This window comes from Procambarus clarkii, chromosome 5, assembly GCF_040958095.1.
Source record: "Procambarus clarkii isolate CNS0578487 chromosome 5, FALCON_Pclarkii_2.0, whole genome shotgun sequence".
NCBI lineage: Eukaryota > Metazoa > Arthropoda > Malacostraca > Decapoda > Cambaridae > Procambarus > Procambarus clarkii.
Genome location: NC_091154.1, coordinates 51710036 through 51732881, shown reverse-complemented (window position 1 = coordinate 51732881; position 22846 = coordinate 51710036). Strand labels below are relative to the sequence as shown.

General features: G+C 48.1%; 1 protein-coding gene across 3 annotated transcripts in view; it reads left to right on the top strand.

Annotated features, from left to right (window-relative positions):
- Window positions 1–8971: 8971 nt before the first annotated feature.
- LOC138350916 (uncharacterized) overlaps window positions 8972–22846 on the top strand; it is an 81603-nt gene continuing 67728 nt past the window's right edge. The window contains exons 1-2 of one of the 3 annotated variants that reach the window (XM_069302383.1): window positions 8972–9025; window positions 10819–12528. In XM_069302383.1, coding sequence (XP_069158484.1) covers window positions 11518–12528 — 1011 coding nt within the window. In that variant the 5' untranslated portion in view covers window positions 8972–9025; window positions 10819–11517. Of the gene's footprint in view, window positions 10313–10818; window positions 12529–22846 lie in introns of all 3 variants that reach the window. The other 2 variants (XM_069302379.1, XM_069302381.1) reach the window with 2 other exon arrangements.

Here is a 22846-nt window from a genome sequence, read left to right as displayed (position 1 = left end):
TCATGGGGCGTCAAAACACACCAGGCACAGCTGGTTCATAGGGAGTTAGAACACACTAGGCACAGCTGGTTCATGGGGAGTCAGAACACATTAGCTACAGCTGGTTCATGGGGCGTCAAAACACACTAGGCACAGCTGGTTCATGCGGAGTCAGAACACACTAGGTACAGCTGGTTCATAGGACGTTGAACATACTAGGCACAGCTGGTCCATGGGGAGTCAGAACACACTAGGCACAGCTGGTTCATGTGACATCAGAACACACTAGGCACAGCTGGTTCATGGTACGTCAGAACACACTAGTCACAGCTGGTTCATTGCGCGTGCAAACACAGTAGGCACAGCTGGTTCATGGGGCACCTGAACACACTAGGCACAGCTAGTTCATGGGACGTCAGAACACACACTTGTCACAGCTGATTCATGAGGCGTCAGAACAAACTAGTCAGAGCTGGTTCATGGGGCGTCAGAACACACTAGGCTCAACTGGTTCATGGGGCGTCAGAACACACTAGGCACAGCTGGTTCATGGGGCGTCAGAACACACTAGGCACAGCTGGTTCATGGGGTGTCAGAACACACTAGGCACAGCTGGTTCATGGGGCATCAGAACACACTAGGCACAGCTGGTTCATGTTGCGTCAGAACACACTAGGCACAGCTGGTTCATGGTACGTCAGAACACACTAGGCACAGCTGGTTCATGGGATGTCAGAACACACTAATCATAGCTGGTTCATGGGGCGTCAGGACACACTAGGTACAGCTGATTCATGGTGCGTCAGACCACACTAGGTACATCTGGTTAATGGGACGTCAGAACACACTAGACACAGCTGGTTTATGGGGCGTCAGAACACACTAGACACAGCTGGTTCACGGGCGTCAGAACACACTAGGCACAGCTGGTACATGGGGCGTCAGACCACACTAGGCACAGCTGGTTCATGAGACGTCAGAACACACTAGGTACAGCTGGTTCATAGGGCGTCTGAACACACTAGACATAGCTGGTTCATTGGACGTCAGAACACACTAGGTACAGCTGGTTAATGGGACGTCAGAACACTCTAGACACAGCTGGTTTATGGGGCGTCAGAACACACTAGACACAGCTGGTTCATGGGGAATCAGAACACACTAGGCACAGCTGGTACATGGGGCGTCAGAACACACTAGGCACAGCTGGTTCATGGGACGTCAGAACACACTAGGTATAGCTGGTTCATGGGGCGTCAGAACACACTAGGTACAGCTGGTTAATGGGACGTCAGAACACACTAATCACAGCTGGTTTATGGGGCGTCAGAACACACTACGGACAGCTGGTTCATGGGGCGTCAGAACACACTAGGTACAGCTGATTCATGGTGCGTCAGAACACACTAGGTACAGCTGGTTCATGGGACGTCAGAACACACTAGACACAGCTGGTTCATATGGCGTCAGGACACACTAGGCACAGCTGGTTTATGGGGCGTCAGAACACACTAGGCACAGCTGGTTCAAATGGCGTCAGGACACACTAGGCACAGCTGGTTCATGGGACATCAGAGCACACTAGGCACAGCTGGTTCATGGGACGTCAGAACACACTAGTCACAGCTGGTTCATGGGGCGTGCAAACACTGTATTCACAGCTGGTTCATGGGACGTCAGAACACACACTTGTCACAGCTGATTCATGAGGCGTCAGAACACACTAATCAGAGCTGGTTCATGGCGCGTCAGAACACACTAGGCACAGCTGGTTCATGGGGCGTCAGAACACACTAGGCTCAGCTGGTTCATGGGGCGTCAGAACACACTAGGCACAGCTGGTTCATGGGGCGTCAGAACACACTAGGCACAGCTGGTTCATGGGGCGTCAGAACACACTAGGCTCAGCTGGTTCATGGGGCGTCAGAACACACTAGGCACAGCTGGTTCATGGGGCGTCAGAACACACTAGGCACAGCTGGTTCATGGGCATCAGAATACACTAGGCACAGCTGGTTCATGTGGCGTCAGAACACACTAGGCACAGCTGGTTCATGGGACGTCAGAACACACTAGGCACAGCTGGTTCATGGGGCGTCAGAACACACTAGACACAGCTGGTTAATGGGACGTCAGAACACACTAATCACAGCTGGTTCATGGGGCGTCAGGACACACTAGGTACAGCTGATTCATGGTGCGTCAGAACACACTAGGCACAGCTGGTTCATGGGGCGTCAGAACACACTAGGCACAGCTGGTTCATGGGGCGTCAGAACACACTAGGCACAGCTGGTTCATGGGCATCAGAATACACTAGGCACAGCTGGTTCATGTGGCGTCAGAACACACTAGGCACAGCTGGTTCATGTGGCGTCAGAACACACTAGGCACAGCTGGTTCATGGGACGTCAGAACACACTAGGCACAGCTGGTTCATGGGGCGTCAGAACACACTAGACACAGCTGGTTAATGGGACGTCAGAACACACTAATCACAGCTGGTTCATGGGGCGTCAGGACACACTAGGTACAGCTGATTCATGGTGCGTCAGAACACACTAGGTACAGCTGGTTAATGGGACGTCAGAACACACTAGACACAGCTGGTTTATGGGGCGTCAGAACACACTAGACACAGCTGGTTCATGGGGCGTCAGAACACACTAGGCACAGCTGGTACATGGGGCGTCAGAACACACTAGGCACAGCTGGTTCATGAGACGTCAGAACACACTAGATACAGCTGGTTAATGGGACGTCAGAGCACACTAATCACAGCTGGTTTATGGGGCGTCAGAACACACTACGGACAGCTGGTTCATGGGGCGTCAGAACACATTATAGGTACAGCTGATTCATGGTGCGTCAGAACACACTAGGTACAGCTGGTTCATGGGGCGTCAGAACACACTAGGCACAGCTGGTTCATAGGGAGTCGGAACACAATAGCTACAGCTGGTTCATGGGGCGTCAAAACACACCAGGCACAGCTGGTTCATGGGGAGTCAGAACACACTAGGCACAGCTGGTTCATGGGGCGTCAAAACACACTAGGCACAGCTGGTTCATGGGGAGTCAGAACACACTAGGTACAGCCGGTTCATGGGACGCCAGAACACACTAGGCACAGCTGGTCCATGGGGAGTCAGAACACACTAGGCACAGCTTGTTCATGGGGCGTCAGAACACACTAGGCACAGCTGGTTCATGGGGCGTCAGAACACACTAGGCACAGCTGGTTCATGTGGTGTCAGAACACACTAGGCACAGCTGGTTCATGGGGCATCAGAACACACTAGGCACAGCTGGTTCATGTTGCGTCAGAACACACTAGGCACAGCTGGTTCATGGGACGTCAGAACACACTAGGCACAGCTGGTTCATGGGATGTCAGAACACACTAATCATAGCTGGTTCATGGGGCGTCAGGACACACTAGGTACAGCTGATTCATGGTGCGTCAGACCACACTAGGTACAGCTGGTTAATGGGACGTCAGAACACACTAGACACAGCTGGTTTATGGGGCGTCAGAACACACTAGACACAGCTGGTTCACGGGCGTCAGAACACACTAGGCACAGCTGGTACATGGGGCGTCAGACCACACTAGGCACAGCTGGTTCATGAGACGTCAGAACACACTAGGTACAGCTGGTTCATAGGGCGTCTGAACACACTAGACATAGCTGGTTCATTGGACGTCAGAACACACTAGGTACAGCTGGTTAATGGGACGTCAGAACACTCTAGACACAGCTGGTTTATGGGGCGTCAGAACACACTAGACACAGCTGGTTCATGGGGAATCAGAACACACTAGGCACAGCTGGTACATGGGGCGTCAGAACACACTAGGCACAGCTGGTTCATGGGACGTCAAAACACACTAGGTATAGCTGGTTCATGGGGCGTCAGAACACACTAGGTACAGCTGGTTAATGGGACGTCAGAACACACTAATCACAGCTGGTTTATGGGGCGTCAGAACACACTACGGACAGCTGGTTCATGGGGCGTCAGAACACACTAGGTACAGCTGATTCATGGTGCGTCAGAACACACTAGGTACAGCTGGTTCATGGGACGTCAGAACACACTAGACACAGCTGGTTCATATGGCGTCAGGACACACTAGGCACAGCTGGTTTATGGGGCGTCAGAACACACTAGGCACAGCTGGTTCAAATGGCGTCAGGACACACTAGGCACAGCTGGTTCATGGGACATCAGAGCACACTAGGCACAGCTGGTTCATGGGACGTCAGAACACACTAGTCACAGCTGGTTCATGGGGCGTGCAAACACTGTATTCACAGCTGGTTCATGGGACGTCAGAACACACACTTGTCACAGCTGATTCATGAGGCGTCAGAACACACTAATCAGAGCTGGTTCATGGCGCGTCAGAACACACTAGGCACAGCTGGTTCATGGGGCGTCAGAACACACTAGGCTCAGCTGGTTCATGGGGCGTCAGAACACACTAGGCACAGCTGGTTCATGGGGCGTCAGAACACACTAGGCACAGCTGGTTCATTGGGCGTCAGAACACACTAGGCTCAGCTGGTTCATGGGGCGTCAGAACACACTAGGCACAGCTGGTTCATGGGGCGTCAGAACACACTAGGCACAGCTGGTTCATGGGCATCAGAATACACTAGGCACAGCTGGTTCATGTGGCATCAGAACACACTAGGCACAGCTGGTTCATGGGACGTCAGAACACACTAGGCACAGCTGGTTCATGGGGCGTCAGAACACACTAGACACAGCTGGTTAATGGGACGTCAGAACACACTAATCACAGCTGGTTCATGGGGCGTCAGGACACACTAGGTACAGCTGATTCATGGTGCGTCAGAACACACTAGGTACAGCTGGTTAATGGGACGTCAGAACACACTAGACACAGCTGGTTTATGGGGCGTCAGAACACACTAGACACAGCTGGTTCATGGGGCGTCAGAACACACTAGGCACAGCTGGTACATGGGGCATCAGAACACACTAGGCACAGCTGGTTCATGTGGCGTCAGAACACACTAGGCACAGCTGGTTCATGGGACGTCAGAACACACTAGGCACAGCTGGTTCATGGGGCGTCAGAACACACTAGACACAGCTGGTTAATGGGACGTCAGAACACACTAATCACAGCTGGTTCATGGGGCGTCAGGACACACTAGGTACAGCTGATTCATGGTGCGTCAGAACACACTAGGTACAGCTGGTTAATGGGACGTCAGAACACACTAGACACAGCTGGTTTATGGGGCGTCAGAACACACTAGACACAGCTGGTTCATGGGGCGTCAGAACACACTAGGCACAGCTGGTACATGGGGCGTCAGAACACACTAGGCACAGCTGGTTCATGAGACGTCAGAACACACTAGATACAGCTGGTTAATGGGACGTCAGAGCACACTAATCACAGCTGGTTTATGGGGCGTCAGAACACACTACGGACAGCTGGTTCATGGGGCGTCAGAACACATTATAGGTACAGCTGATTCATGGTGCGTCAGAACACACTAGGTACAGCTGATTCATGGTGCGTCAGAACACACTAGGTACAGCTGGTTCATGGGGCGTCAGAACACACTAGGCACAGCTGGTTCATGGGGAGTCGGAACACAATAGCTACAGCTGGTTCATGGGGCGTCAAAACACACCAGGCACAGCTGGTTCATGGGGAGTCAGAACACACTAGGCACAGCTGGTTCATGGGGCGTCAAAACACACTAGGCACAGCTGGTTCATGGGGAGTCAGAACACACTAGGTACAGCCGGTTCATGGGACGCCAGAACACACTAGGCACAGCTGGTCCATGGGGAGTCAGAACACACTAGGCACAGCTTGTTCATGGGGAGTCAGAACACACTAGGCACAGCTGGTTCATGGGACGTTGAACATACTAGGCACAGCTGGTCCATGGGGAGTCAGAACACACTAGGCACAGCTGGTTCATGGGACATCAGAACACACTAGGTACAGCTGGTTCATGGTGCATCAGAACACACTAGACACAGCTGGTTCATAAGGCGTCAGAACGCACTAGTCAGAGCTGGTTCATGGTGCCTCAGAACACACTAGGCACAGCTGGTTCATGGGGTGTCAGAACACACTAGTCAGAGCGGGTTCATGGGGCGTCAGAACACACTAGACACAGCTGGTTCCTATGGCGTCAGGACACACTAGGCACAGCTGGTTCATGGGGAGTCGGAACACATTAGCTACAGCTGGTTCATGGGGAGTTAGAACACACTAGGCACAGCTGGTTCATGGGGCGTCAAAACACACTAGGCACAGATGGTTCATGGGGAGTCAGAACACACTAGGCACAGCTGGTTCATGGGACGTCAGAACATACTAGTCACAGCTGGTTCTTGGGGCGTGCAAACACACTAGTCATAGCTGGCTCATGGTGCGTGCAAACACACCAGGCACAGCTGGTTCATGGGGCGTGCAAACACACTAGTCACAGCTGGTTCATGGGGTGTGCAAACACACTAGGCACAGCTGGTTCATGGGGCGTCCGAACACACTAGGCACAGCTGGTTCATGGGACTTCAGAACACACTAGTCACAGCTGGTTCATGGGGCACCTGAACACACTAGGCACATCTGGTTCATAGGGCGTCAGAACACACTAGACACAGCTGGTTCATGGAGCGTCAGAACACACTAGTCACAGCTGGTTAATGGAGCGTCAGAACACAGTAGTCACAGCTGGTTCATGGGACGTCAGAACACACTAGGCACAGCTGGTTCATGGGACGTCAGAACACACTAGGCACAGCTGGTTCATGGGGAGTCAGAACACACTAGGCACATCTGGTTCATGGGGCGTCAAAACACACTAGGCACAGCTGGTTCATGGGGAGTCAGAACACATTAGGTACAGCCGGTTCATGGGACGTTGAACATACTAGGCACAGTTGGTCCATGGGGAGTCAGAACACACTAAGCACAGCTGGTCCATGGGGAGTCAGAACACACTAGGCACAGCTGGTTCATGGGATATCAGGACACACTAGGCACAGCTGGTTCATGGGGAGTCAGAACATACTAGGTACAGCTGGTTCATGGTACGTTGAACATACTAGGCACAGCTGGTCCATGGGGAGTCAGAACACACTAGGCACAGCTGGTTCACGGGACATCAGAACACACTAGGCACAGCTGGTTCAGGGGGAGTCAGAACACACTAGGTACAGCCGGTTCATGGGACGCCAGAACACACTAGGCACAGCTGGTTCATGGGACGTCAGAACATACTAGTCACAGCTGGTTCTTGGGGCGTGCAAACACACTAGTCATAGCTGGTTCATGGGGCGTGCAAACACACTAGGCACAGCTGGTTCATAGGGCGTGCAAACACACTAGTCACAGCTGGTTCATGGGACTTCAGAACACACTAGTCACAGCTGGTTCATGGGGCACCTGAACACACTAGGCACAGCTGGTTCATAGGGCGTCAGAACACACTAGGCACAGCTGGTTAATGGAGCGTCAGAACACACTAGGCACAGCTGGTTAATGGAGCGTCAGAACACAGTAGTCACAGCTGGTTCATGGGACGTCAGAACACACTAGGCACAGCTGGTTCATGGGACGTCAGAACACACTAGGCACAGCTGGTTCATGGTGCATCAGAACACACTAGGCACAGCTGGTTCATGGGGTGTCAGAACACACTAGGTACAGCTGGTTAATGGGACGTCAGAACACACTAGTCACAGCTGGTTCATGGGGCGTCAGCACACACTAGGCTCAGCTGGTTCATGGGGCGTCAGAACACACTAGGCACAGCTGGTTCATGGGGTGTTAGAACACACTTGGCACAACTGGTTCATGGTGCATCAGAACACACTAGGCACAGCTGGTTCATGGGGTGTCAGAACACACTAGGCACAGCTGGTTCATGGGTCGTCAGAACACACTAGGCACAGCTGGTTCATGGTGCATCAGAACACACTAGGCTCAGCTGGTTCATGGGGCGTCAGAACACACTAGGCACAGCTGGTACATGGGGTGTCAGAACACACTAGGCACAGCTGGTTCATGGGGTGTCAGAACACACTAGTCAGAGCTGGTTCATGGGGCGTCAGAACACACTAGATACAGCTGGTTCATGGGACGTCAGAACACACTAGGTACAGTTGGTTCATTGGGCGTCAGAACACACTAGACATAGCTGGTTCATGGGACGTCAGAACACACTAGGTACAGCTGGTTAATGGGACGTTAGAACACACTAGTCACAGCTGGTTCATTAGGCGTCAGAACACACTAGGCATAGCTGGTTAATGGGGCGTCAGAACACACTAGACACAGCTGGTTCATGGGGGCGTCAGAACACACTAGACACAGCTGGTTCATGGGACGTTAGAACACACTAGTCACAGCTGGTTCATTAGGCGTCAGACCATCTAGGTACAACTGGTTCATGTGGTGTAGGGACACACTAGGCACAACCAATACAGTTGCAACACTCTGTTCCTGCACAACAACAATGGTCTTGGGACTCTCACCACTCGACCAGCGGGGCCCGGAGCCAGGAGTAACACTCAGCTCCTGCACAACAACAATGGTCTTGGGACTCTCACCACTCGACCAGCGAGGCCCGGAGCCAGGAGCAACACTCAGCTCCTGCACAACAACAATGGTCTTGGGACTCTCACCACTCGACCAGCGGGGCCCGGAGCCAGGAGCAACACCAATACTTATTCTTGTATAAATTCATCTGGATGTTGCTGGAATGTTGGTAACACGTTAAGGACAACATTAACATAATCTCGAGTGACTTTTGTCTTGTATGTTTAACTAAGAACATTGTTCATGATAATGTGACGGCAGCAGAGTGTAGCGACCAGCAACTGTTGTCATGAAACACTGATAACAACAACTGTGGTGTTGAAACATTTCCTGTGTCAGTGATAACGGGCCAGGGTTAGCCAGCACCAGTACTGGCGTTGACTCAGTTAACTTGTGAGTGATTACTAGTGAGGCTCTGGTGACCTGTGTTGATGACTAGTGAGGCTCTGTTGACCTGTGTTGATGACTAGTGAGGCTCTGTTGACCTGTGTTGATTAGTGAGGCTCTGTTGACCTGTGTTGATGACTAGTGAGGCTCTGTTGACCTGTGTTGATGACTAGTGAGGCTCTGTTGACCTGTGTTGATAACTAGTGAGGCTCTGTTGACCTGTGGTGATGACTAGTGAGGCTCTGTTGACCTGTGGTGATGACTAGTGAGGCTCTGTTGACCTGTGTTGATGACTAGTGAGGCTCTGTTGACCTGTGTTGATGACAGGTCGACAGGAGCAGGTTGGCTATGTTGACCCGAACTGTGGGAAATTTTTGCCCACCATATCTAATAATCATCTAAGAAATGTTTAATTTCTATATTATTTCTAAATCATATCAAAATCATATCAAAATCATATTAGAATCATAATAGATTCATTATACAGCTTGATCCTAGATGACAATGTCAATATGATCACGTACGCTACAGGGCCCTATTAATGCCTACATGACTTTGTGCATGATCTCTCAAGGATCCAGAAGCTTCTAGAAGGATCTGTTAATTTAAAAACTGTTGGAACATTGATTCAATATCCGGTAGGGATAAAGTCGAATCCTTAATAAGAATCAGTGGTACTATCAAGTACTACTTATAATCTTTATATCCTATATCTAATTATATTATAATCACATCTTATCTCAATCATAAGTCTAGACTGTAAAAATAATCAATCAATATTCATTGAAGGCTACCGTGCTCAGGTAGCATGTGGGGGGGCGATGGCTGGGAGAAGGGCCCAGGACACACCCCGCGGCACTGCCTGTTTGTTGACAAAACAGTGAACAGTGACGGATCCTTAGCGAACATTATTTGGCTTAGGACACCTTATCTAGTTATCTTTATCACCAGTGAATACTTTCTAGAACTGGGGGAGTACCTGGACAATATTTAAAAGGAAAATCCCTAGAACATTTATATCTATAAGTGTAGAGCAGAGCACACAGTGACTTGGCTCCACCTTCACCATCAACTATCATTCTTCTGCAACTGCAGGGACAAACACGTAGCAACGCTACCAGATCATCATACAGCAAAGCTGTGATATAAAATATCGTGCCTAAACTCAACAAGAGAAAGTTAATCAGTCTGGCACACTGTCAGACAGGCACTCTGACTGGCAGAGAAGTATATTGAAGGTTAATTTGGTATATGATTGGCCAATTGTATGCTTGTGTGACCTTAATATTCTATAAATCTGTGTGTCGGTTAAAAAGCGAGGCAACGCCTCATTTTTCAGTAAGTTTATTAAAATTGTAGTGTAGCTGTGAATCTTTATCCAAGCACTAGAACTCATGAGTGTCCATTGTGTCAGAAAAGGATTCAACTGCAATAAGTAAATAAAACCTCATAAGTGTCCGTGGTGTTGGAAGAGATTCAGTCAAGCTAACTGTACCGTATTCTAATAAATTGAGTATAAATACATTGCATATATACTTGAATATATAAATTAAGTTAACAATTGCTTGCTTAGGTATTTTTAAGTTATCATATAAGTTCATTTAATTGAATATAATTTTGTACTTGGTAACAGTACATTTAAAGTCATTTATTATACTTTTACAATTTAATTTGTTGTATATAGTATAAGAATATATTGGCTGTTAATAGTTATGGTGCTAGGCTAGACTATGTACATGTTTAAATCCCTGATTTAAACAGAGCCAGTGTTCAGTCATATAACTGAATTTATCAAATCTTATCCTTGTATAAAATACAAGCTGATGTGAGATCCCTGCCTACAGGTGGACTGGAACTTCTATCAACTAATTCATTCACCCCACCTGCCCCTTACAGCCCACAATCTGTCATTAGGAAAAGAGGAGCTAGGATTTACAACCCTAGCTAGAGATTTTAGTTGAATTAATTTACAGACAGTAATTTTTTAATTTAGTTCATTACAAGTCCCTGGTAGTCTCCTCTAATATCAATCCCAGCAGGTTTTTCCCACACGAACATCAGCAGGTGAAGACTGTTGATCCCCTGAAGATCGTCAGAGACAGTGGACGGAGTGATCCTGGCGTCCTACTGACAGTAGTTGTCAGTGGTCCTGGCGTCTTACTGACAGTAGTTGTCAGTGGTCCTGGCGTCTTACTGACAGTAGTTGTCAGTGGTCCTGGCGTCTTACTGACAGTAGTTGTCAGTGGTCCTGGCGTCTTACTGACAGTAGTTGTCAGTGGTCCTGGCGTCTTACTGACAGTAGTTGTCAGTGGTCCTGGCGTCTTACTGACAGTAGTAGTCAGTGATCCTGGCGTCTTACTGACAGTAGTTGTCAGTGGTCCTGGCGTCTTACTGACAGTAGTTGTCAGTGGTCCTGGCGTCTTACTGACAGTAGTAGTCAGTGGTCCTGGCGTCTTACTGACAGTAGTTGTCAGTGGTCCTGGCGTCTTACTGACAGTAGTAGTCAGTGGTCCTGGCGTCTTACTGACAGCAGTTGTCAGGAGATGGACCACGCTGGGGCCACCAGACGCCACACTGACAGCAGTAGTCAGGAGATGGACCACACTGGGGCCACCAGACGCCACACTGACAGCAGTAGTCAGGAGATGGACCACGCTGGGGCCACCAGACGCCACACCGACAGCAGTAGTCAGAAGATGGACCACACTGGGGCCACCAGACGCCACACTGACAGCAGTAGTCAGGAGATGGACCACACTGGGGCCACCAGACGCCACACTGACAGCAGTAGTCAGGAGATGGACCACGCTGGGGCCACCAGACGCCACACCGACAGCAGTAGTCAGAAGATGGACCACACTGGGGCCACCAGACGCCACACTGACAGCAGTAGTCAGGAGATGGACCACGCTGGGGCCACCAGACGCCACACTGACAGCAGTTGTCAGGAGATGGACCACGCTGGGGCCACCAGACGCCACACCGACAGCAGTAGTCAGAAGATGGACCACACTGGGGCCACCAGACGCCACACTGACAGCAGTAGTCAGGAGATGGACCACGCTGGGGCCACCAGACGCCACACTGACAGCAGTTGTCAGGAGATGGACCACGCTGGGGCCACCAGACGCCACACCGACAGCAGTAGTCAGAAGATGGACCACACTGGGGCCACCAGACGCCACACAGACAGCAGTAGTCAGGAGATGGACCACGCTGGGGCCACCAGACGCCACACTGACAGCAGTTGTCAGGAGATGGACCACGCTGGGGCCACCAGACGCCACACTGACAGTAGTAGTCAGAAGATGGACCACACTGGGGCCACCAGACGCCACACTGACAGCAGTAGTCAGAAGATGGACCACACTGGGGCCACCAGACGCCACACTGACAGCAGTAGTCAGAAGATGGACCACACTGGGGCCACCAGACGCCACACTGACAGCAGTAGTCAGGAGATGGACCACACTGGGGCCACCAGACGCCACACTGACAGCAGTAGTCAGGAGATGGACCACACTGGGGCCACCAGACGCCACAACGCCACACAGGTAAGTAACTCAGCTCTCACTACACTTTCCTCACTATTCATACAGTAGTTAATGTATTTTCATCAAATGTCATACAGGAAATAGGTCATATTTATTTATAATAATGTAAAAAACAAATAAATTTCTAATACGTAAAATTACTATAATACTGTAAACTTGTCACCAAGACAATGGTGACAACTTTGCAGTTACACCATTGCAGTTACAACTTTGCAGTTACTAACTGCTAATTACACCACTTACGTGTCACCAAGACAACCGCTAATTAGTCCACTTACGTATCACCAAGACAGTAGTAGTAATAAATCTCTCTCAATACTTCCTGTAATATATTTGTAAACAATCCTATTTCTCAAATATGTTTGCATTATAATATTATTCACACACACATACAACACGTCACTTCTCTAGTAACTCGACACTTGACAGGTTAGAGCTGTCACTTCTGACAGATTACACATTCGTAACCTCATTGGATCTCAAGACAGAGCAGAGTCGTTGCGAGGTAATACCCTAATGATGCGAGGTTGAGTGATTACTGCTCAACCAAACTATGTGCACGTTTAAAATAATCCGGGATTAGTACTGACTGTAATATCACACTTGTCACGCCCTTGCGCTCCTGTCGTTGATGGTTTCTGGGTGGCAGGTAGACTGAAGGTTTGAGTGAGGGAACCCAGTACAGTATTCCTCAAGGCTGGAATAAGGTTCAACCTCCAGCTCTCCAGATGACTGATGATAATTCTCGGTGTTCTGTGTTATGAGTATGAGTCACTGAGGGTAACCCTTCACTTAAACAATAATGCCCTACATATAATCAACCTATATGTGCCACAGAGTAAACTTGACCTTGACACACTGCCTGAATTTACTAATGAAGAACCTGCCCTGCTGGTCGGTGACCTTAATGCCAGGCACCCTCACTTTGGTGCTAACTGTCATCAGCCCAATGTTAGAAACTGTCACTATGTTAGAGCAAGTGAAAACCTCAGGGTCCTGGGAGATGACCAGCCAACTCACCTTAGAGGAGGAAGATTAGACTATGCTCTCCTGCTGAATGTACAGGACACGGATGCCAGTACACACATTGTACACAGTTTATGTACACGAAATGGGTTGAAGACTACCTTACAGGGAGGAAAGCCAAGGTTTGCTTCAATGGAGCAGTCTCAAGAGCAATGAATTGCCTTGGGGGACTCCCCCAAGGCGGAGTCATAAGTCACACTATTCAATGTACTTATGAACGCCATTGCAAATATTGATTTTCCGGAAGGGACGCAACAAGTGGGATATGCAGATGATGTCCTAATACAAGCCCACCCCTTGGGAAAAATTAAACAGTCCACTGAACCCCATGGAAGGAAATGTATTGAGCTCGGTTTCACTCTCTCCACAAACAAGACTCATAACAAGCGGGGGGCAAATGAAGAACTACAAATTATTGATGTAACAATTGAATGGTTGACAACTACAGGAACCTTGGTGTCACTGTCGGCTCTCACAAGGGGAAGAAAGAGGAGCTCAACCAACTCATATATGCAAATGGACATGGAGCCTCTATTGTCGTCCTTAAAATGATGTACACGGCCAATGTGCACTCCATCATAGACTATGCCGCACCAGTTTTATGAACCTTCTCCCAAAGCGATATGAATAGGCTTGAAAGCATTCAAAATGAAGCCATGACACTCATTCTTGGAGTTCCAAGAACTGTCAAATCGTCTAATCTACGAGGGGAGCTGTCCCTCCCCTGTGTTTAAAAGCAGAATTAAGGAACTGAATGCTAAGCTTGCAATTAAGATAGCCAGAGATCCCTATTACAATGATGTTGCCAAGAAAAATCTAAGTTCTGTGCTACTTCCAGAGGGAAACAGGAGAAGCACAAAATGGCATCACAGATCAGTCTACTACCTAGTAGAACTTCACATGCTTGAGCAAGCCCGTGAGCTCCTCCCTGTAGAGAGGTTACCTCCCTGGGAGGATAACTCATGCAGGATTGTCATCAATGAAATGGCAACGAAAAAATCCAACATGATACCACAAGAAATGAGGCACAAGTATTTCGAGGAAATTTATAAAGAATCCGGAGATGTACTGGATCAAATCTACACAGATGGGTCATCTAATCCTGTCAATGGCAGGACTGGTGCAGCATACACTGTAAATAGGAATAATACCTGTTACAGGCACAATGAGTCGCACCCGGATTCTTTTCTGGTGGTACTAAAGTTCTGGTATCCGGCCCCAAGTTAGTAGTGGCTTTCAAGGAGTGAACTCGGTAATGCAAGTAAAACACAAAGAAGGGGGGGGGGGGGGGGTTGCATTAAATACGACACTTCATCAATTATCTATAAATTCATTATCACTTTCCCATCACCGCATATATATTCCTAAAAGAAATATTACTACACTTAATATGTACACATGTGTCTCTCTCATAGGACACTAAGCATTATTCGATGCTCAATCGATGCAGTCTTGTCAGCTACCGTGTTTCCTCAACACATAGTACCATTCTCAACCAGTACTGGGAAACACCAACGAATCTACCCTGGCCACGGGCCAGCCAAAACACAGTCTCACTATGTGCTCTCTCGTGAACGCCCACAATCACAGTCCAGCCTGGTGCTGGCAGATACCATGAGCCTCGCGCTGCAGGGCCACTTCACTTACAAATACTAGGGTAGCGATCCCTAGGCAGGATCTTCTTGCAACTCGCTGGTTGCACTCCTTAGTCGCACCTTAACTGTCAGTCGAATCTTCTGTTAGCCAGTCCCGGGTACGCCGAATTCCGTCACTGCCATTTCACAGGCAGACAGTAGAACACCTCAGCTCTTCTCCGGTGGCGGCTCACTGCTTCCGTAAAGCAGAATGGAGTAGAGAGACATTGGCTGCCCTGGGTAGACTGACTGTCCGCGTACCACAGCAGCCCTACGTCCCCTCTGTGGATACAGACACGTCATCAGTACACTGGTCAGTACATGGAGACACTAGTAAACAACACTTACTGACTTAGACATAGACACCCAACTCCTCCTATAATAGATGGCGCTGATTTTCTAGGCGGCACCTCACCAGAGGTCAGCACCAGTACCCCTCTAGCTAACTAGGACAGGAATCTAGCGCCTCTTGCTGGTATGATCCTGTCACCACTAGATGGCGTCGTCCAATTTGTGGGGGTTTCGGGAGCGGACTCACAGATGGCATTGACGTCACTACTCCGTGCTCTGACGATGGAATTGGGTTCGTAACAATATCTTTCAACGCAGAAATGAAGTGAAAGCACATATTGGGAACTATGCCTCTTCAACGCAAGCGGAGCTAACTGCCATTGTTATGGCGTTAAGATTCCTTGATCAAAACACTAATGGCGCATTGATTTGCACTGATTTAAAAGCAGTGTCACAAACCCTAAGTAAAAATCGGGCAGAAAATCTTGTGATAGTCGCTGAAATTAAGAGAGCTGTGTGGGTACTAATCAACCAGGGAAGAGTTGTCAAGTTTCTATGGATCCCTTCCCCTGTTGGAATATGTGAAAATAAACGGGCAGGTATGCTGGCTGCTGAAGGTGGTGAAGAAGACCATATTGAATACTTCATACCCAAGACTCTTCAACAAATTTGAGGTATTGTCAGACAACATCACCGTGACAAGGTAATTGAGGAAAGGAGGATAGAAGCACAAATCAGTGAATATGTACGTTGGTACAATATGGTTGCGGCTGGCAATCCCAATCATTATGGACGAAGAGGAGGTGGCCGTGGGAGAGAATCAGTAATGGCGAGAATCCATCTTGGATACAAATATCCATGGAGATTCGGAATGGAAACAACAGATGAGCAGCGGAGTTGCAGAATCTGTGATGAGAGTGACGGACACCACCTTGACCACTACCTGAGAGAATGTGAACACCTGAGAGACATTAGAAATATGTGTACCATAATAAATCCCACATTGTTTGAGTTAGTAAAACACTATTTGTGAAATATTAATACTGTTCTTAAAAGATTTCCCCCATTTTGTATCTGCAAGATAACGTAAAATTTTAAGGGTTGACAGATGTTAATCTTGTTTGAGGAGCTGTTCACTTGAGACAGTTAAGCAAGTCCCAGCTGTGTATGGGTACAAGTACAAAATACAAAATACAAATATTTATTCAGTTAAAGTACATACATAGATACAAAACGTTGATGGATTTATAGATAGAGTTAGTACATACAATGCCTAAAGACACTATTACGCAATGTGTTTCGGGCAGGAAAAACACTAAGACTAAAACTTAATACTTATTGAGATCAAAGTATAAATTGTGTTGAGAAAAAAAATAAGAAAATAAGGTCAGGATTGACATTACAGTTCAGCGTTTGTCTCTTTTACTCTGACGGGGTGAGATAGCTGATAGAGAAACTAGTGCAATACCTTCTGTGGCTGATTGTTCAATAAACCCTTCTTGAGATCTTGAGATCTCAAGAAGATCCTTGAACTATATGTTTACGAACTATATGAACTATATGAACTATATGAAGACCCTTGAACAACCCTGCGTTGTTTAACACATCTTTAACCCTGTCCATGGAGGACAGAAGAAAACGTATATATGCTGTTAGCATTATAAATGTGTGGCCACGCCTGTGGTAGAAAATAATAATAATAATAATAAAAAAGTTCAGCGTTTTATATATATAAATTACACATGAGAAGATGTGCTGTGACTGTGCAGTGACTATGTATGTGAATGCATGTGTGTGTATATATGTATGTATACATGTATGTATATGTACGTATATGTGTGAGTGTGTGTGTGTGTGTGTGTGTATGTATATGTATGTGTATAAAGTATATATGGAAGCTGATCAGAATTACATTTCACATTTGTAAATGCACATTAATGACACATCAAACACTTTATGTAGGGCATACGTAAATCTGTGTATCTATGTATTTACGTATGTAGGTTAGCTTAGCATTTAAAAGCACCGAATCACCTTCTGTGGTTGATTGTTCAATAAACCCTTGAACTATATGTTTAACACTTCTCTAACTCTGTCCATGGAGGACAGAAGAAAATGTATATATGCTGGTTAGTATTGTAAATGTGTGGCCACGTCTGTGGTAGAAAATAATAATAATAATAAAAAAAGTTCAGCGTTTTATATATGTATAATACACATGAGAGAATGTGCAGTGACTTAATATCTAACATACTCAGAGATTTGAGTAAGGGTACCGTGTGATGTCTGGGGCCAGAGTTGGATATTGTCCTAATAGCAGCTTTGTGTTGAGTAATTAGAGGACGTAAATGATTTTGGGTAGTAGAACCCCAAGCACAAATACCATAGTTGAGATAAGGAAAGATAAGAGAGTAATAGAGCATCACCAGGGCAGGGCGAAGTACATAATATCTGATCTTAGAAAGAATGCCAACAGTTTTTGAAACTTTTTTTTATATATTTTGAATGACAGGAGAAGGAGTTTACACACACTCACCCTGAGTGGGTTTACACACACTCTCACCCTGAGTGAGTTTACACACACTCTCACCATAAGTGGGTTTACACACACTCGCACCATAAGTGGGTTTACACACACTCGCACCATAAGTGGGTTTACACACACTCTCACCCTGAAAGGGTTTACACACTCATCCTGAGTGGGTTTACACACACTCTCACTCTGAGTGGGTTTACACACACTCTCACCCTGAAAGGGTTTACACACTCATCCTGAGTGTCTTTACACACACTCTCACCCTGAGTGGGTTTACACATTCTCTCTCTCTCACCCTGAGTGTTTACACACACTCTCACCTTGAGTGAGTTTACACTCACTCTGAGTGGGTTTACACACACTCTCACTCTGAGTGTTACAGGTGACTCCTTACCTAAGAGATCGTCACACTGATCCCAACATGGTTTACAACACGTGGTCTGGCTTGTCCTAGACCTGGGGTTTACAACACGTGCTCTTGCTTGTCCTAGACCTGGGGGTTTACAACACGTGGTCTGGCTTGTCCTAGGCCTTGGTTTATAAAACGTGGTCTGGCTTCTCCTAACCTAGGTTTACAACACGTGGTCTGGCTTGTCCTAGACCTTGGTTTACAACACGTGGTCTCGCTTGTCCTAGAGTGGGTTTACAACTCGGGGTCTGGCTTGTCCTAGACCTGGGTTTAAAACTCGCGGTCTGGATTGTCCGAGACTTGGGTTTACAATACGTGGTCTGGATTGTCCTAGACCTGGGTTTACAACACCGTAGTCTGGCTAGTCGTAGACCACGGTTTACAACACGTGATCTGGCTTGTCCTTGACATGGGTTTACATCACGTGGTCTAGCTTGGACTAGTCCTGGGTTTACACCACGTGGTCTAGCTTGTCCTAGTCCTGGGTTTACACCACCGTTTTCTGGCTTGTCGCAAAACTGGCTTTATAACACGTGATCTGGCTTGTCCTACATCTGGGTTTACAACACGTGGTCTGGTTGGTCCTAGACCTGGGTTTACAACATGTGATCTGGCTTGTTCTAGATCTGGGTTTACAACACGTAGTCTGGCTAGTCCTTAACCTGGGTTTACAACACCATGCCTGACTCGTCCTTGAAAATGGTTTACAGCACGTGGTCTGGTGGGTCCTAGACCTGAGTTTACAACTCGTGTTCTTGCTTGTCCTAGATCATAGCTTAAAACACGTGATCTGACTTGTTCTAGACCTGGGTTTACAACACGTGGTCTAGCTAATCTTTAACCTGGGTTTACAACACGTGGTCTGGCTTGTCCTAGAGCTGGGATTAAAACACGTGGTCTGGCTCGTCCTACATCTGGGTTTACAACATGTGGTCTGGCTAGTCCTTGACCTGGGTTTACAACACGTGGTCTGGCTAATCCTTAACCTGGGTTTACAACCAGTGGTCTGTATAGAACGTGGTCTTAAAGAACGTGGTCTGTATAGTCCTACACCTGGGTTTACTACACCGTGGTCCGGTTTCTCCTAGACCTGAGTTTACAACACGTGGTCTGGCTTGTCCTAGACCTGGGGTTTACAACACGTGCTCTTGCTTGTCCTAGACCTGGGGGTTTACAACACGTGGTCTGGCTTGTCCTAGGCCTTGGTTTATAAAACGTGGTCTGGCTTCTCCTAACCTAGGTTTACAACACGTGGTCTGGCTTGCCCTAACCCTCGGTGTACATCACGTGGTCTGGCTAGTCCAAGACCTGGGTATACAACACGTGGTCTAGCTTGTCCCAGACATGGGTTTACAACACGTGGTATGGCTTGTTCTAGAGCTGGGTTTACCACACGTGGTCTGGCTTGACCTAGATCTGGGTTTACAACACGTGGTCTGGCTTGCCCTAACCCTCGGTGTACATCACGTGGTCTGGCTAGTCCTAGACCTGGGTTTACAACACGTTTCTGGCAAGTCCTAGACCTGGGTTTACAACACCTGGTCTGGCTTGTTCTAGACCTGGGTTTACAACACGTGGTCTGGCTTGTTCTAGACCTGGGTTTACAACACGTAGTCTGGCTAGTCCTTAACCTGGGTTTACAACACGTGTTCTAGCTAGTCCTAGACGTGGGTTTACAATACGTGGTCTGGCTTGCTGTAGACCTGGGTTTACAACACGTGGTCAGCCTTGTCCTAGAGCTGGGTTTACAACACGTGGTCCGGCTTGTCCCAGACCTGAGTTTACAACACGTGGTCTGCCTAGTCCTAGACATGGGTTTACAACACGTGGTCTGGCTTGTCATGGAGCTGGGTTTACAACACGTGGTCAGGCTTGTCTTTGACCTGGGTTTACAACTCGTGGTCTGGCTTGTCGTAGACAATAGTTTAAATCACGTGGTCTTGCGGGTCCTAGACTTTGCTTTACTGCACGTGGTCTGGTGGGTCCTAGACATGGGTTTACCACACGTGGTCTAGAAGGTCCAAGACCATGGTTTACAACACGTGGACTGGGATCTTTTTGACCTGGGTTTGCAACACGTGGTCTGGTTTGTCCCAGACATGGGTTTACAACACGTGGTCTGCCTAGTCCTAGACCTTGGTTTACAACACGTGGTCTGGCTTGTCCTAGACATGAGATTACAACACGTGGTCTGGCTTGGCTAGAGCTGGGTTAACAACACGTGATCTGGTTTGTCCTAGACCTGGGTTTACAACACGTGGTCTGGCTTGTTCTAGACCTGGGTTTACAACACATGGTCTGGCATGTCCTAGACCTGGGTTTACAACACTTGGTTTGGTTTGTCCTAGACCTCGTTTTACAACACGTGGTCTAGCTTGTCGTAGAGCTGGGTTTACAACACGTGGTCTGGCTTGTCCTAGACAATGGTTTACAGCACGTTGTCTGGCAGGTCCTAGACCTGGGTTTACAGCATGTGGTCTGGTGGGTCCTAGACCTGGGTTTACAACACGTGGTCTAGCAGGCCCTAGACCATGGTTTGCAACATGTGGTCTGCCTCGTCCTAGACCTGGGTTTACAACACGTGGTCAGGCTGGTCGTAGACCTGGGTTTACAACACGTGGTCAGGCTTGTCCCAGACCTGGGTTTACAACTCGTGGTCTGCCTAGTCATAGACCTGGGTTTACAACACTTGGTTTGGTTTGTCCTATACCTCGGTTTACAACACGTGGTCTGGCTTGTTCTAGACCTGGGTTTACAACACTTGGTCTGGCTTGTCCTGGACCTAGGTTTACAACACGTGGTCTCGCTTGTTCTCGAGCTGTGTTTACAACATGTGGTCTGCCTTGTTCAATACCTGGGTTTACAACACGTGGTCTGGCTCGTCCTAGACAATGGTTTACAGCACGTTGTCTGGCGGGTCCTAGACCTGGGTTTACAACACGTGGTCTGGTGACTCCTAGACCGGGTTTACAACAGGTAGTCTGGCTAGTACTAGACCTGAGTTTACAACACGTGGTCTGGCTTCTCCTAAATCTGGGTTTACAACACGTGGTCTGGCTTGTCCCAGAGCTGGGTTTACAACACGTGGTCTGGCTTATCCCAGACCTGGGTTTACAACACGTGGTCTGGATTGTTCTAGAACTGGGTTTACAACACATGGTCTGGTTAGTCGTAGACCTGGGTTTACAACACGTGGTCTGCCTAGTCCTGGACCTGGATTTAGAACACGTGATCTGGCTTGTCCTAGATTTAGGTCTACAACACGTGGTCTGGCTTGTCCTAGACCTGGGTTTACAACACGTGGTCTGGCTTGTACGTGACCTGGGTTTACAACACGCGGTTTGGCTTGTCTTACACCTGGGTTTACAACATGTTGTCTGGCTGTTCTTTGAACTTAGTTTGAAATACGTGGTCTGGATCGTCCTAGACCTGGGTTTACAACACGTGGTCTGGCTAGTACTAGACCTGAGTTTAAAACACGTGGTTTGGCTTCTCCTAAATCTAGGTTTACAACACGTGGTCTATCTTGTTCTAGACCTTGGTTTGCAACACGTGGTCTATCTTGTTCTAGACCTTAGTTTACAACACGTGGTCTAGCTTTTCCTAGACCTTGGTTTACAACACGTGGTCTGGCTAGCCCTAAACCTGGGTTTGCACAACGTAGTCTGGCTTGTCCTAAACCTCGATTTACAACTCGTGTTCTTGCTTGTCCTAGACCATGGTTTACAACACGTGATCTAGCTGGTCCGAGACCAGGGTTTACAACATGTGGTCTGGCTTGACGTAGACCTTGGTTTACAACACGTGGTGTGGCTTGTCCTAGACTTGGGTTTACAACTCGTATCCTAGCTTGTTTTAGACCATAGTTTACAACACGTGATCTGGCTAGTCCTAGACCTGGGTTTACAACATGTGGTCGGGCTTGTCGTAGACCTTGGTTTAAAACATGTTGTCTGGCTAGTCCTAGACCTGGGTTTACGACACGTGGTCTGGCTTTTCCTAGAGCTGGGTTTACAACACGTGGTCTGTCCTGTTCAATACCTGGGTTTACAACACGTGGTCTGGCGGGTCCTAGACCTGGGTTTACAACACGTGGTCAGGCTGGTCGTAGACCTGGGTTTACAACACGTGGTCAGGCTTGTCCCAGACCTGGGTTTACAACTCGTGGTCTGCCTAGTCATAGACCTGGGTTTACAACACTTGGTTTGGTTTGTCCTAGACCTGGGTTTACAACATATGGTCTGCCTAGTCCAAGACCTGGGTTTTAGAACACGTGGTCTGGCTTGTCGTAAACCTTGATTTACAACATGTTGTTTGGCTAGTACTAGACCTTGGTTTACAACCGTGGTCTGGCTTGTTGAAGACCTGGGTTTACATCACGTGGTCAGGGTAGTCCTTAACCTGGGTTTTCAACACCTGGTC